We start from the raw sequence: 15965 nt of genomic DNA on the forward strand, positions 1-15965 counted from the left end.
AGAATTAAATATACTGGAATACTGTGTTTCCCTGAAGAGGTCTAATTCTAATTGGAACCATCAAGGGGAATAAAATTAAATTATTGGATGCCAGGAACTAGAAATAAATATACTGGAATACTGTGTTTCCCTGAAGAGGTCTAATTCTAATTGGAACCATCAAGGGGAATAAAATTAAATTATTGGATGCCAGGAACTAGAAATAAATATACTGGAATACTGTGTTTCCCTGAAGAGGTCTAATTCTAATTAACACCATCAAGGGGAATAAAATTAAATTATTGGATGCCAGGAACTAGAATTAAATATACTGGAATACTGTGTTTCCCTGAAGAGGTCTAATTCTAATTGGAACCATCAAGGGGAATAAAATTAAATTATTGGATGCCAGGAACTAGAAATAAATATACTGGAATACTGTGTTTCCCTGAAGAGGTCTAATTCTAATTGGAACCATCAAGGGGAATAAAATTAAATTATTGGATGCCAGGAACTAGAATTAAATATACTGGAATACTGTGTTTCCCTGAAGAGGTCTAATTCTAATTGGAACCATCAATAGTAGAGGCTCTTACGGGCAAAAAGACGTGTTTTCTGCTACGAGTTTAGAGACCTAACCGCTAATTGGACACAATAGTATGATGTCTAAGGATCGATAATATGTTAAGAAGTATAAATTTGGCCTTATTAGTCACGTGCTATACCAATGCGCGTTTTAAACTTTGACAGTCTATTACTCTAAGGCAAATAGAGTAATTATTTTCATATTTTGTCAGCAATAAGATCACATTATTTTCTATTTAGTGTGAAAATATGAGCTAGAACGGACATAATCTCGCTGAGTTATAGCTGTTTGAAATTTATGATGAACGCGCGGGTGCCAATTGATAACAACTAAATGCTTTTGCGCGTAGTGCGCGTCGAAAATGTGGCAAAAACGCTTGCGGAGTGACAATATTCAAACTTCGATAAAGTATATGAAGTGGGTACTTCTCGGAAAGGAAAAATTTAGGCAAACACGATGTGACTATTTTTGGGTTGATTTAATACAACTGCAAAAAATTATTCAAACTTCAAGCAAAAAAGTCAAAATTTTTACCACTTTTTTGGATTTTTACCTCAGAACAAATAGAGGGATTTGTTTTATTTTTATACAATCTTGTGCGGCTGTCTTTTAGCTATCTTTATGCAAGTTTTGCCGACATGCCAACAAAATTAACTTGCTCAAAATATCAAAAAACATGGTTTTTTGGCCTATTTTTGGCCCAAAAATCGGTTTTTTGCGATTTTACCCCAGAACAATCAGCCCAATCATCTTGAAACCACTTTCAATCGATTCTACGGTCAAAAATACGTCTAGTAAGGTGTATCTGGGGTCCCTAACGTATCGAGCAGACAATGCCCGTAAGAGCCTCTACTACAAGGGGAATAAAATTAAATTATTGGATGCCAGGAACTAGAAATAACTATACTGGAATACTGTGTTTCCCTGAAGAGGTCTAATTCTAATTGGAACCGTTCAGGGGTGTTAGAATGCGCTACAAAATAAACGATTGTAAAAGAGTCGAGAAAATGATAACAGTCAATTAACGATTTGGTCCATCGAGGTAACATTTTAGAATTGCTGATGTAGTTCACTAAGTGCTACAAAACTCAAATAAACTGAAGAGAAGTAATCGTTTTACAATTTTTTTGTTGTTGCCCTGATCAGTCGAATAAGAAAGATCGGTCGAATAAGAAAGAGAATAGAGCTTCACACAATAAGTTACAAGAAGTTAGTTGAGCAGATGAAGGAGAAAATAAAAACGAAACCATCTCAGTACCACTATATTAGGCCAAACAATGTGATAATAAGTGTTGCAAAAGAACTGATAGGGAAAACATAATGATATCACGCGACGGTCTCATATCTGAATCCGATTCCTGAGATACATCTTAGATCATGATATCGAAGTTTCCTATCCGACTCCCAATTCACGAGTCAGATCTCAAATCAAGAAAACAACACATTTTTTTTTCAAGACAACAATTATAGCAACAATTTTATAGCCGTAGGATATTGAAATCATTATATTATTCAGGAACATATGAGGGGTAATATCAGTGTTTCATATTATCTGGATGCTGATACCCAAGTTAGATCTCAGATTGTGACATCAGGGTCTCTTATTCAAGTACCGATTCCACAATGAGATTGTGAGGTATTTGACCTAAAAATTGTTTTGGTCAAATATAATACACAAAGAAAACTTCAAATTATAATGGAGACTCCTGGTAGAGTCTAATGCACATGGCAAATTTATTCTTGTCTAAATGATTCAAATCTAAATTTATCAATTATTATACTGTGCTGATTATTGGTCATGGCTAAAGGATTGACACTCAGCTCACTCAGATCACATGGCAATTATGACTTACAAGGCATGGTTTTCATGTGATACGTGACACGTGTAACTTAACAGCCAATCTTTTAGCCACTGCCTATTGTGTGAATAATTTCTGCTTGAGTCAGGATGTTTTGACAAAAGAATGCCAAACTATAGGAAAAAATCAGCCAAAATGACGTTCAAAAAATCACCCTCTGCTTCTACTATCAAGACCCGCTCAGTCTTCCCTGCCAGACTGAGTGAACCGTCTTTAGCCAAAAAGTTTAAAATTGGAATTTGTGCGATGGAAAACAAGGTAAAGTTTTTAAATGATTTTACTTAGCATTCACACAATTGAGTTTTTTTGAATGAATGGAATGAAAAGATAATAATTCATTTCACTTTAACTATATGAAAATTGATGTGAATAAGCATAAATGCATATATTAATATCATGATTTAGGTTTTATTATCAATCACCACAAAACGAGTTATATAATGTTGTACGAATATTTCAGAGTCGATCAATCCCCATGAAGCAAATACTCTCCAGATTAGATGCTCAAAACTTCTTTGAGATAATTGTTTTTACCAACCAAATGTTATTTGATTTGAACATAGATGAGTGGCCTAGAGTTGACTGGTGAGCTCACACAAGTTTCAATGCTACTTTACATCAATCTTGACTTTTCAATAACCTATTAGAATGGTGTACCATTATAAAAGTGCTACCTAAAATATAATATTTTTGCCAGAGTCTTTATTCAACATTAAGACGATTTTATAACTGTTGATTTTTCAGTCTGCTGGCGTTCTATTCAACAGGTTTCCCTTTGGACAAAGCAATTGCTTTTGGTAACAAATACAAACCTTTTATGATCAATGACCTTGAGATGCAGAAAGTGATACGGAACAGAGAAAAGGTTTTACAATCTTTCTTTTTCTTATCATAAATTTAAATATTTATTTCCTAGCTCTGTACTCTGATCTAGAATACAGTTAGAACATAAAGTGACAAAATGGTTTTATATGAATTTGATCCAAAATGAATAAATCAATAATCTGAATACTGTGGTTTTCAATGTAGGTCTACAGTCTTCTTAAATCAGACAATGTGCCGGTGCCGCGATATGAAGTCCTTAAGAGAAAAGATGATCTTAACCAATCCTTAGAAGGTATTTTGCATTTACACATTTACTAGAATATCGAAATATATTTTAATTTTTATCTGGATAAAATGAGCATACTTTACACAGTTATCTAGTCGTAACAATCCATAAAAACACAACAAGGGCATTTTTAAGTGTATTAATCGACTAAACCCTCCAACTATCTAATAACAGATTCTCAAGTGATGGAAGAACATGAAGACCACCTGACCATTAATGATCAAGTTTTTACAAAGCCGTTTGTGGAGAAGCCTGTGAACGCTGATGATCATAATATCTACATCTATTACCCTCAAGCAGCTGGGGGAGGAAGTCAACGTCTTTTTAGAAAAGTATGCTCTTTCTTTTCCCACCTGAATGGACAAATTGGTTGAAAATTTCCAGGCTGATGGGCTCAGACTACAAGAAAACAACAATTTGATTTAGCATCAATTAAAGCAGACAAACAACCAAAATTTATATATTCACCTAACAGCTTTAAATTGTTCTAGGTATAATAGTAATGATACTAAGTTATAGGTATACGAAAGATCCAGTATATATTCTCCAATATCAAGAGTCAGGAAATTTGGATCTTACATCTATGAGGATTTCATGCCCACAGATGGTCAAGATGTTAAGGTTAGTGCTTATAAGCCTGTCCATTGGTTATATGCTCTTAGATATTTGATACCTATAGTTACATAAATAACAATATTAAGATATCAGAATATTGACAATGTCTGTACCAGTCTTTTATGGTAATTCAAATTGTGAAAGTCAGTGCATTAATTTGTATTGGTAATGCTGGTAAGAGGTTTGAGCACTAATTGTTATCAATTCAGGTATACACAGTTGGCTTGCATTATGCTCATGCTGAAGCAAGAAAATCTCCTGTGAGTTTGAAAAGATTATATACTTACTCTGATATAATGGGGATGTATAATGTATAATGTATAATGTATAATGTATAATGGGGATGTCTTGAACAACTAAGAGTTATTAAAACTCATGATTATTTTGCAAGTTTAAATTAACGATTTGGCTAGAGTTGGAAGTTTAAACTCTGAAATAATGACTTATTCCTTGTAGGATTTACAGCTACAATTAGGGATTGCCAGATGTTAACTGTTGCCGGTCAAATCGTTCAATATGATATGCACAATCCCGGTCAAAGTGTATTATACAACTTTTATGCTTCTATTACCTACAACACAGTAACTTACGTTAGATTCTACCTCGGACACTGCAAATTATTTGATACATTTTGTAAATAATGGAACTGACCGGTAACTTCTCCAGACACTTGATGGAAGAGTTGAGAGGGATAAAGATGGGAAGGAGCTGAGGTATCCTGTTATTCTCAGCGCCAAGGAGAAGGAAATTGCCAGACTTGTAGCTCTGGCTTTTAAGGTTCGTTAAATTAATTAAAGATCGAATATATTTTAAATTTTAAAAATGTTATCCATTTCTCTTAGTTCAATAAAACAATATCATTAAGTCAACTAAGAAAAAATATTTCGTCGTTAGGAATTGAACAATTATATGCTAAGATTTAACCTAGTCGAATCTAAGTTCTCTTCATTCACTCTGATAATGAAATACAGACAGCAGCCATACTTATATTTAAATACTTGTTACCCAGCAAAAAAATGTAATGTATAGTTTTACGAAAGTTTCAATGATAAGCAACCCCTCTATTCAGTGATGGCCACTTCTCATGGCAGCAATATTGATACACTACTCAGTACTAGTGCATACTTAAAACTACGAATATAAACATAATATAACGGTCTATAAAAGTTTCAATATGTAAAGCACGATGTACACTGAACATGATCGCTGAATGTCTTCATCCTGTAGATAATCTAAGTTATTCTAATTGTTATCTTAAATGATCTGTTCACATTCTAATTAAGATGTTGCATTGATAGAGTGAATCAAATGACTATCCATTTAAGAAAATTCCACTTCTATCTTCTGTCCTGTTCACTGCAAAAGGTACTATGGGTGCAGTGCTAGTAACTGTTTAAATAGAGAAACTATGGTTACTGTAAAATAAATACACTCTCGATCTCAAACTCCAAACTGTCAGTGGAACATAACTTGTTTCGTTTGCTAAACATAACGTTTGATGAATTTGCTTTGATAACGTTGGCCCTGACTCTATCGCTTGGTTGCTGCGGCTTGAGGGATAACTGTCGTTGTTTTAAACTTAATTGTAATATAGATGATGACTGGAATGCGGACGATGACTGGAATCCGGATGACGATTGTGTGGACTGAGAATGAAAGCTGGAACCGTTTGGTTTGGACTTGGAATGTTTAGGGGTTGGTTTGGGAGATATGGCCTCGTGTAAGGTAGATAAAACTGGCGAAAACTGGTGCATTGTTGAGACGACACTGACCCTACTTCTAGCGAACCACTGGCACACAAATCCTCTGAACTGTTTTATTCTGTAAAAGTACACTATGAAGTTAGCCAATGAGTTCACACCAATAAGGACTATGTAGACCAGATTCCAGAGGTAGCTGTCAATAGTTACCGAGCCGTTTAACCACTTGTGAGGCTGGTGACTGATGTAGTAGTATGTGAACCCTGAAAGGTAGAGAAACAAGGGGAAGTTCAAAAACAGGTAGGTTCCTGTAAGTATGAGAATTGTTATGGTTGCGCTGCGTTTCCGATCGTTTCCATGCCTAGAGGACTGTGAATTGTTTTGATTAGTAGACCTCAAAACATACATGGAAATACCACAGCTCACTAATATTGGTAAGACGGGGTTAGCCAGGAAAATGATAACTGTTATGAGGGACATTTTGTTCAATAACTCGCTCTCAGAGGTCCACATACACTCCACTGATCTGTTGAGATAGTGAAAAGTGGGACCCTCTACCACCATGGGTGTAGCCATTCTGATAGCAATCCAGATACCATAAAACACCACCACAACTATAACCTTAGTTTTACTGATAATGCGGAGAGGGTGGAGACAGACGAGGGTTCTGGTGATACTGAGGATTGCAATGAGGAATACTGACATGTAAGGGGCCCATGTCCACACTGCCCCCCACACTGTGCACAGCACAGACCACCCAAACATCTTCTTGTCCCTGTTATACGCGAAGGAGACACCCACTGGTAAAATAAAGATACAGAGCATGGAGTCGATGAGAGAGAGGAGGGTGTAGAGGCGAGTGGGGAGGTCGCGTCCGCGCGAGATAAAGTGTGTAAGTGCAGCAATGTTTCCAGGTACCCCCACTACAAACACTATCAAACAGATCACTGCCAGAGCAATGTCTAGTCTCCTGTACACTGTCATTTCGGCGAGTGATGTGGTGTTGTGGCTGATTGTCTCTAGAGTCTGATTCGACATCATCCTGAGTGTAATTGATTGTTAGACGGTGGTGAGTCCTGTTATAGATGTGTATTTTAGTAGGTCGTGACTTTTAGGGGTGAAACAGAATTATTTGGTTGAAGTGATGACATATTGCATGTGTTATGTATGTGATTGTAGGGACTGACGTTCAAACAGTTGGAAAACTTTAAACTTTAAAATGAAAATAACTGAAAGGTTGTGCGGAATTGTTGAAACTATTTTGTCTAATCTTGAACAAATTATACAATGCTCGAAATAGCGTCTAGGAGAAGATATAAAAGCAAAAGTGGAAAATTGAAATATTTTGATTTGCCGCGTTAAGATAAACAGATGAGTTGCTATCAAGGCAATATTTAGCAAACAAACAAGCTTGTTGAAGAATTATCTAAATTCACACTCACACAATTAGTGGAAACGATCTCGCTAATTGGTCAAATAGTGAAATCACGAATAATTTCCTCAATTATCGAATATACCAGAATAAGCACTACCACAATTACACACACTTCCAGAAACTTTTAAATCTTAACAATTTCAGCAAAACATCTGTGGGTTCGATCTGCTGCGAGCTAATGGACAAGTATACGTTTGTGATGTAAACGGATTCAGCTTCGTCAAAAACAGCCCCAAATATTACGACGACTGTGCGCAAGTCTTAGGGTAAATCATACATCTGGACTTTGGTGGGAAGGTGAAGTATATTATTGACACGTGACAGCAATTAGCCAATCAGAAGTAGTAAACCCGTGATTGGGTGGCATGAACCTCAAGAGGATATTACATACATTTATATTATAACCAGAATCACTATCACTTGATAAAAATAAGCATTACCTATGCTATAGTTTAATGACTTGGAGACCTAGCGTCTCCAGAGCTAAAAGCTTAAGTATTGTTAAGTAGGAGGAGCTAAACGATGAATTAACCAAACATAATACTCATAGCGGAGAAGCTGTTTTATTACCAGTGAGTTTATATAATATCACCTTCAACTAACAACACTTATGTGTTATTTGATTTTATTTTTAATGGAAGTTGTAAAATGATTGCAATCAGTGAAGAATATTGATATTAACAACTTTATAATAATTTGAAAGTAATTGTTTCGACAAAAAAAAACCGTGGCAGTTGGAAATTGGAACTTTTAATCGCAACTTACGTTACTTTGCTTTTTACAACATGCAGGGTACGCAACTTAGTTATATAAAACTCTTTGCAATGCTATAGAAAACACTTATATTGTTTTTAGTATACAGGTTCTACGGACAATCTAACAATAAACGTGAGCCAGCCAGAATCGAAATATGACTTATTTCCATCCCGGGAAAAAGGGTGAATGGTTCCGTACCTGTGCCCTTTCCCAACTATGTCTACACAAATAACTAACCAAGTGGTATGTCACCAGCCTTGTTTATTACTTTATTACAAATGGAAAACGATTAAAAAACCTAATCTATGTTGAGGTATCACATTGTAAAAGTGATACAGTTTCTTACTTACGAAATGACGAAATAGCTCGTTGAAAATGGCTGGTGGTACCATGAATGTAAATAAACTTCAGCGACACGGTTAATTGTTGCTTCACTCACTATCTGCAAGCTGCACCAGTACCAGCAAGTTATGAAGATTTAGCTAAACTGTGTGCAGAGAGGAAGCTAAGAAATGGTCGGGTTAGTGGGGTGGTCTCCACTTTGTAGGAACCATTTAACTCGCAATCAAATTATGATTTAGGAAGACACACCATGAAGTGACGATGGTTGCAATTCTTTGAACTCTAGAACGGCCTCCTGATCCAGTAGACTGGAATGAGGAGGTAAAGTAAGGAGAGGAAGTAAATGAAGGAGAGGAAGTTAAGGAGTTAAGGAAGTAAGTTACGGAGAGTAGCTAAATTAGCAGAGCTCCTGGTCCTCTTGTAGAGATTCGTGAGGGGCTATGAGAGAGGGCTCCAGATAATATCAAATACAGTGATATAAACTCAGTTGTACCAGAACTTCATAGGTACGTACATGGTTTCACATCCAACGACCTTGAAGTACAGTTCACAGTTAATCCACGATTGGGTACCCTTGCTAAGGTTCCAGCTGTCCGTACAAAAGGCTCAGCTGCTCACCAGACTCTATATGAAACATCATTTGGTGTAATGGGTCCCAGACTCTGGAACTGTATACCTACGCACATACGTGCAGTCTCCAAACATGATGGCTTCAAGCATCATATGACGGCATTCATGCTTTCCTTGCCGGATAAACCGCCAATCCGGGGCTTCACATCACCGAACTCCAATTCTATACTGGACTGGCGTAACGATCGAGAGGCATCTGCTCTCTGGGGTGGTCAGCAACTCTGATGGCCTGTCCAGTTTCGACGAAGCAGATCAAAGGTATCAAAGGTAAGGTACCACTAAGAACGGTCCATGAACACTCTGTCAAACTATAAGTACCAATCAAATTATAATAACTGTCAAGTGTCAGAGACACGTGTCGGTGCGGGCACGATCATCTGTTTAAATTAGCCGTCACTTAAATCCGGTTCTTCTCAGATTCCGGGAAGTTCTTCTCAGAGCACATGTCGTGGCTTCTTGGGAAATCTTGGGAGCTTAATTGAATAACGTCTTAAATTCAGGGACGGTGACAGTTCAAGTCTTCAACGTATTCTCAAGAAAAAAAAATCATTACTACACGAGATAGTGATTTAGCTTTATAATTGTATAATAAGATAAATGGATACAAATTACAAATCTGTGAGATTTCGTAAGTTCAGACATAAGAGCTTTTTCCGTTTTAATTGCATGATCATGACCAAACAAGTAACGAATTGTAAACACTTGAGCAATATTAGAATAACCTTAAGGACCGGGAGGCTGATATGTTTGAATTCCGTCTATTTGATATCCTTTTTAACCGTTTAATATCCTTTTTGGCCGTATGATACCTTTTTTCTCAAAGGCAAAGTCTCCCTGATTTCAAACCATACTTTCCTCTACTAATCATTCTGCCAAGTTCTAGAAAGCCTGGTGATTTTCAGTAACTTTAAAACGGAATGGCTGGCTCAGTTAACATGTTCATTGTTCATGACGATAGTTTCACAAAGTTACACTCCGGTAATGTCCTGTTAGTATACACCACCTCACCAGTATACATGGCATGAGAAGAGATGTACACTCAGTGCCGTGCATGGAGAGATTTGATACAGCATGATTAATGTACTGTTCATTACACACTACGCTGGCTAGATGTTAGCTACTTAGATATTCGAGATAGCAGTTGAACAAACCTGTGACCGACTTGAAAACAAAACAAAAAGTTTTAGCTCTCAAAATTGCACTGTGAAATACTCAGTATATATGGTTACAACACCGTCCACACAGCTTCTCCAAATCATATTGACGTGACAAATAGGATATTATCCAATTTGTCACAATGGATAAGCAAATTGAATAATATAACGTCTTTAAACCAATTTTAACAAGAATTTCGCCGTGGTTACAACACCGTCCACACACGATAAGTTTTTTCCTACAAGTGAAATGTTTGGCGCACCTAACAATCGTGTTTTCATTTAGGCGTGCAAATTAACTTGAAAAAAAAATCCGTGCATGGTGAAATTGGAGATTTGCGCACAGCTGAAGAAAAAAAAAGAAGCTGATCCAGCTAGTCTGGAGGTCAGAAAATCTCACGGGTACTAAATAAATGAAGTAAAACTACTAAATAAAGTACTAAATAACAATATTATATATAGTATTACTAATTAGTTTTTATATATAATAGTATTACTAATTAGTTTGCTTTCCTTGAAAGCATTTAACTCACATGAAGGTGTGCAAACGAACAATTCCACGATTATAATAAAACAACACCAATCACATTATTACCATAATAATAAACAAAGAAAGTAGTGGCCTTTAGACCGCGTGTTCAACGGATTGTACATGCATTGTAGGGGTGGTAATGAGGAAGCAGTCAGCTAGGATACTGGAAGAAATAAATAAAAAATGGTTATTGGTTAGACATAAGACAAGGTTGCATCTAGAACAGATCACACTAACACGGACGGTGATCATTAATAAAGATGTATGTCATAAGCTGTTGTATTAGTGAGCAGTTCAGTTACTAATAACTCTAGGTAATTATACAACATGTGATCCTACTATCATGGTTAATGGTAGACGGTGAACCTACAGATTAGTAGATTTGATTATTAAAGATTTTATACGGACGATTATAATGATGAATGATCATGATTAATATAATGTTATGACAAACCAGGTGTAGCCAGTCCACACCCTGGCTCCATAATATGAAGTACTTGTTTTAATTAATGAAAAGCTCGAATAGACGATTGTTCTTATAGTTATGCATATTATTCATAGGCTGAGTTTCTGCTGAATGTTCTGATTGTTGACTGAGTATTAGTCATATTACCAGCTGACAAGTTCACAGTAACATTAATCTGACTAGTCCTCTCACATGATCTGCAACTTGATATTATGCCGTATAACACTTGACATTTAACTCACTAGAACCCCACAGTATCCAAGAATCCCGAACCAGTCGTCCGTGCTCCAGTCCGCGGACCAGTCCGTGCTCCAGTCCGCGGATTACTTATGACTTGGTGGTAAACAGATCATAATATCATGAATGGTAACTTGAATGCTATTAGTTACGACTAGCATTAATTGACATGCTGGTATATCCTGCACCACATGCGACCCTGTGACCACTTCTGAAGAACATTCTAGCTTCTCCTCAACCCGTACGCACCTAATGTAAACTGAGTTTTTTTCCTCGAATAAGAAGTCTCGAACATTATGCAATATGGAGGGCGTGAGTACAATGATTTCGTCTAGTATTTATGGTCCTCTCAGTCTCCTCTGCAGCACAAATTACCATAATTTCTAACGTCCGAGAAAAGTTCATAGTTTTATCTAAACACTCATTTTTGAATTTTGTAAATCGGTGAACCGGAAGTGGAGTTATGGTTCAATGGAAATTGTTGGTTTAACACTGTTTGTATTGTCATTATCAGAAATGAAGAAAAGATATGGCACCCCGCTGTACTAGTAAACCGTAGAGTACCGTGTCAGGAATTGGAATAGTTATCGTCGAATTGATGAAAGTGGTGATAATTGATAAAGTACAGAAATACAGGTCACCATTTAAATAATAGTAATCGTTGACTCCATTCAGCAATTTACAACGTTACAATTAATGCTAGTTGTCACTAATTGCATCCAAGATACCATTAATAATTCATAATATTCAATCTGTTTACCATCATGTCATAAGTAGTCCGCGGACTTGATTGTCCTCTTGGATACTACCAAATATCCCAATTGTTGACCCTTACCAAATAACTTACAGAACGGCACAATCCTGGTTCCACCTCTCCCAATATGAAATGAAATTAAATATTGCATTTATATCCCGCTTATAGTATCAACAACCAATATTATGAAAAATAAAAAGTTGCCGGTGTTGAAGCGGCTGAGTCGCTGACTGTATGGTGACAAATGGGATAATCTCCAGAGATTATTCCCAGTGATTGTAAGAGTTCATATAAAATGGCAAATTTGTCGAAGGTATTGAAGCAGTTAATTTGTCATTCTCTGCTCGCTTTCTTTCCAGTCAGCATTCAACAAGACGTAATATAAGCAGCACTCCCTTCAAAATAGGTCACTAAATAATGTCATTCCAGACAATTTTTGGATGGTTAAACCAAAGCAGACGAACAACGAGCGATTTCTTGGGCACAGTAAGTCTCTTTAAGAGAGAGGCGGAGCGTCTGTTACTCCTCTCACATAAATTACATGTGACTTACATGTGATACATGTGACTTACATGTGACTTACATGTGACTTACATGTCACCAATGTGAGTTTCACACTAAGTTCTTATCATGTCGAACTAGATTTAGCACAAGCTGTAGCGATATTAAAACGAACATGATATCAAAATGCCACAGTGAGTTGCATTACATGACCAACTTGTAACTTCTTACCATACCACAGCTCTATAAAATCTAAATTTGTAACGGTTAAGCTTCTACAAAAGTTAGTGAGATAAAATCAAATCATGCCACAGCCAAGGATCGGCTGACGTCCCTGCTTAGGCCCGGCCCCCGTCAAAATCGGCCTGTATTTGGAATCTGGTCCCGGTCAAAAGTCGGCAATTTGGCCAGGACAAAACCGGCAAGATTTAAATATTATTGGAGAAAATTGTCTCAAAAATAAACGACAACTATTTTTAAAAATGGATCTTGAATGTCAAATACTTTATCATATATTATAATTTAATCTTTAATTTGGAAAGATATTCCGTTTCTTAGATGACTTACAGGGTTAGCTACCGGCGGGACGTTTCAGAAAACGATCCGATTATAAATGAAAGCAAGCGAATTTATACGTACTTTAAATATTGTGACATGAACGAGTAATCCGAACAAAAATGATGACACAGATTATCTAGTCTATCTAGTTAGATTATCTAGTCTATCTAGTTAGATTGTCTAGTCTATCTAGACAGATTGTCTAGACGTAGATTGTTTAGTCTAACCAAGTTTTTTAGACAGTTTAATATCCTTCTAGTTACTTCTACCAGTTACGTAGCAAGGCATGGTGCTCATTCCCAAGAAGGTCGATCACTGCCAACACTGAACCGCAAGGCTACACGATATGCGGCAACCACATAATATGACAACTCGGAGACGGGGCACCGTGAATCTGGAATCTGTTAGCGAAATGTGTCAATACTGACAAGACACTAGACTCGTTCAAATAGTGTCACTAGGGAATTTCCTTGAATGGTTCCCTGACAAGCCACCCGTTGTTACGCGACCTTACCATTTGAAGGCATGGGTCACATCCTTTCAAATCCGTCTCACATGTCACTATATAGTGTGCAAAACGCACTTTATAGTGACAGGACTATATAATAATAGTGACATGTCACTATAAAGTGCTTGTCAAGTTGTCACTATATAATAGTGTTGTCACTATATAGTGCGGGAATCTGACACTGACGCCAGATGACGACCTGAGCAACAACAAAAAAAAAATTGTGTATCATCTGATCACTTTTTGTGACATCTGATAAACTTTATCAAATATAAGTGAGATAAAACCAAGACACACCTCAGTTTTATAAGGTGAATCTGCTAGAAAGGTTAAGGTGGCTTGACAGACGTTTACGTGTTGATTTGTTCCATCTGTGGTGCCTGGTAAGTTGGTACTGGTACTCTGTAGTGTTTATACCATTTTAGCCATTAGAAATAGAACAGCTTGCTTGGTTTGTCAGCTAACAGTCTGACCTCTAGTTTAGCATTTTATAGTTGTAACTTGTCATCAGTGAGTCTGGCAGATCTCATAGCGTTACAGCGTTAGTCGGTGGTTGGTATTTGAACTATCTGCCGTCCACTAAGGAGTCTGGACGAAGATGATAATATTCTGTCACTATAAGATAAGTCTCCGGGTGTCATTATCATACAAACCATTGCTACTATTTAAAAGGTCTACAAACTTTTTCTTCGAAAGAACTTGCAGGATATATAAAAGTAATAATAAGTATTAATGCTCTCCAATTCTCCCACTTGATACCTATCTGATATATTTTATAGCAGTGCTCAGTTATAGTATAAAGTGCTAAGTGCAATGTTTCACAACTTTACAATTTCACAGATTCACAATTTCACTATTTCACTGTTTTACTATTTCACTAAATTTTCACAATTTTACAATTTCACAGATTCACTATTTCACTGTTTTACTATTTCACTAAATTTTCACTAAATTTTCACTAAATTTTCACTATTTCACTATTTCACTGATTTTATTATTTCACTATTTCATTATTTCACTATTTCACTATTTCATTATTTCACTATTTCACTGTTTCAGAGAGTTGGTGCTGAATAACCTGTGTCCGGAGCTAGTGTACGTGTTAAAACAGCGGATAAACCCAACAATACCCGTCACACCAGAACAGGCCAAAAACGACAGGTGCGTGCATTTCAGACTCATTTCTTAGGAACGTTCTCTAGACTTCTGGTCGAAAAATTCCAGGTAATTCTACAAGCTTCTAGACGGATCTAGAACTGTCTAGCTTCCGGCTTCACTTCAGAGATATAACACTCGTAACGGGTTGAAACAGAGACCAATTTGTCTCATTAAGTAGTTGTCACATTTGATTTATAGATCTGTCTACAAAAAAATTAGGTCGAATATATTCAAACATTTTGGAATGTTGTCATAAATCAACCAAATTACGAGTTAGGATCAAATGAGAAGTCAGAATGAAATTCATAATGTTTATGAATTGATAGAAACTCATCTTTCAAAATTTACCATCGTGCTTCACGGGGTATTCATTAGGAGAAAATGGGTTGAAACTCATCCGATTGTCAAATAAAGAAATAAGGCCGCAACATAAAGTAATGAATAAAACATGTCCGGCGGGGGTTTTTATATCCGACTAACAGATATTGCAACCAGTCAATTTCTAGCGATAAAAGGTTTTCTGGGATATTCTTCCGGGCCTTCCTTGTGGTTTTTATTAATCAGATAGGACTAGGAGGGATGAGGATCCATATACCTCATTTCATTTCATTACAATAATATTGCGGGGTCCTATTGACGGACCAGCGTTTTCTTCCCTCATTTTTGCCATCAATACACTAGACTTACCAGGGAGAAGAGGAAGACCCCAAAGCAATCTATTCTCGCTGATTGTGCATGATTTATGAAAAAGAAATCTTTATTTGAATAATATCTTTGACTGCATTATCTCCGTAATTTAGCTTATGAAGTTATGACAAGAGATATTGGCGGAAAATACAATGAAGTTTTTGATTTTTAGTTTTTGTTTTAGGGAAAGATTAGACTTGGGCGTTGTTTTTTAACTATCCCTTGTTTAGAACTTTGATTTAATAGTAATATCGTAAACACGTTAATAATAATAATACCTAATATACGTTAATATAATAATACGTTAGCTAAATTTGACCATCTTAGTCTTAGAGGTCACCCCGGTTCCGTACGCTTTTTTTGTACGCAGAGTTTTGTGTAGAAATTACAAAGCTTT

General features: G+C 36.5%; 2 protein-coding genes across 8 annotated transcripts in view; one reads left to right on the forward strand and one right to left on the reverse strand.

The window, feature by feature from the left end:
• Positions 1-4774, reverse strand: part of LOC134811879 (uncharacterized) — a 99519-nt gene extending 94745 nt beyond the window's left edge. The window contains exon 1 of the mRNA XM_063818990.1: positions 4764-4774. The gene's annotated coding sequence lies outside the window, so the exon portion shown is untranslated. The remainder of the gene's footprint in view (positions 1-4763) is intronic.
• LOC134811874 (inositol hexakisphosphate and diphosphoinositol-pentakisphosphate kinase 2-like) overlaps positions 2385-15965 on the forward strand; it is a 71091-nt gene continuing 57510 nt past the window's right edge. For 3 of the 7 annotated variants that reach the window (XR_010159863.1, XR_010159864.1, XM_063818984.1), the window contains exons 1-10: positions 2394-2682; positions 2885-3009; positions 3169-3289; positions 3454-3541; positions 3710-3867; positions 4055-4156; positions 4360-4410; positions 4817-4927; positions 7430-7551; positions 14783-14884. Coding sequence is in view for 2 of the 7 variants with exons in the window: in XM_063818984.1 (XP_063675054.1) it covers positions 2530-2682; positions 2885-3009; positions 3169-3289; positions 3454-3541; positions 3710-3867; positions 4055-4156; positions 4360-4410; positions 4817-4927; positions 7430-7551; positions 14783-14884 (1133 nt within the window). In the remaining 5 variants the exon portion in view is untranslated. Of the gene's footprint in view, positions 2683-2884; positions 3010-3168; positions 3290-3453; positions 3542-3709; positions 3868-4054; positions 4157-4359; positions 4411-4816; positions 4928-7429; positions 7552-14782; positions 14885-15965 lie in introns of all 7 variants that reach the window. The other 4 variants (XR_010159865.1, XR_010159867.1, XM_063818985.1 and 1 more) reach the window with 2 other exon arrangements.

The sequence above is a fragment of the Bolinopsis microptera genome, chromosome 2, assembly GCF_026151205.1.
Source record: "Bolinopsis microptera isolate Bmic1 chromosome 2, MBARI_Bmic_1.0, whole genome shotgun sequence".
In the NCBI taxonomy this organism is placed as follows: domain Eukaryota; kingdom Metazoa; phylum Ctenophora; class Tentaculata; order Lobata; family Bolinopsidae; genus Bolinopsis; species Bolinopsis microptera.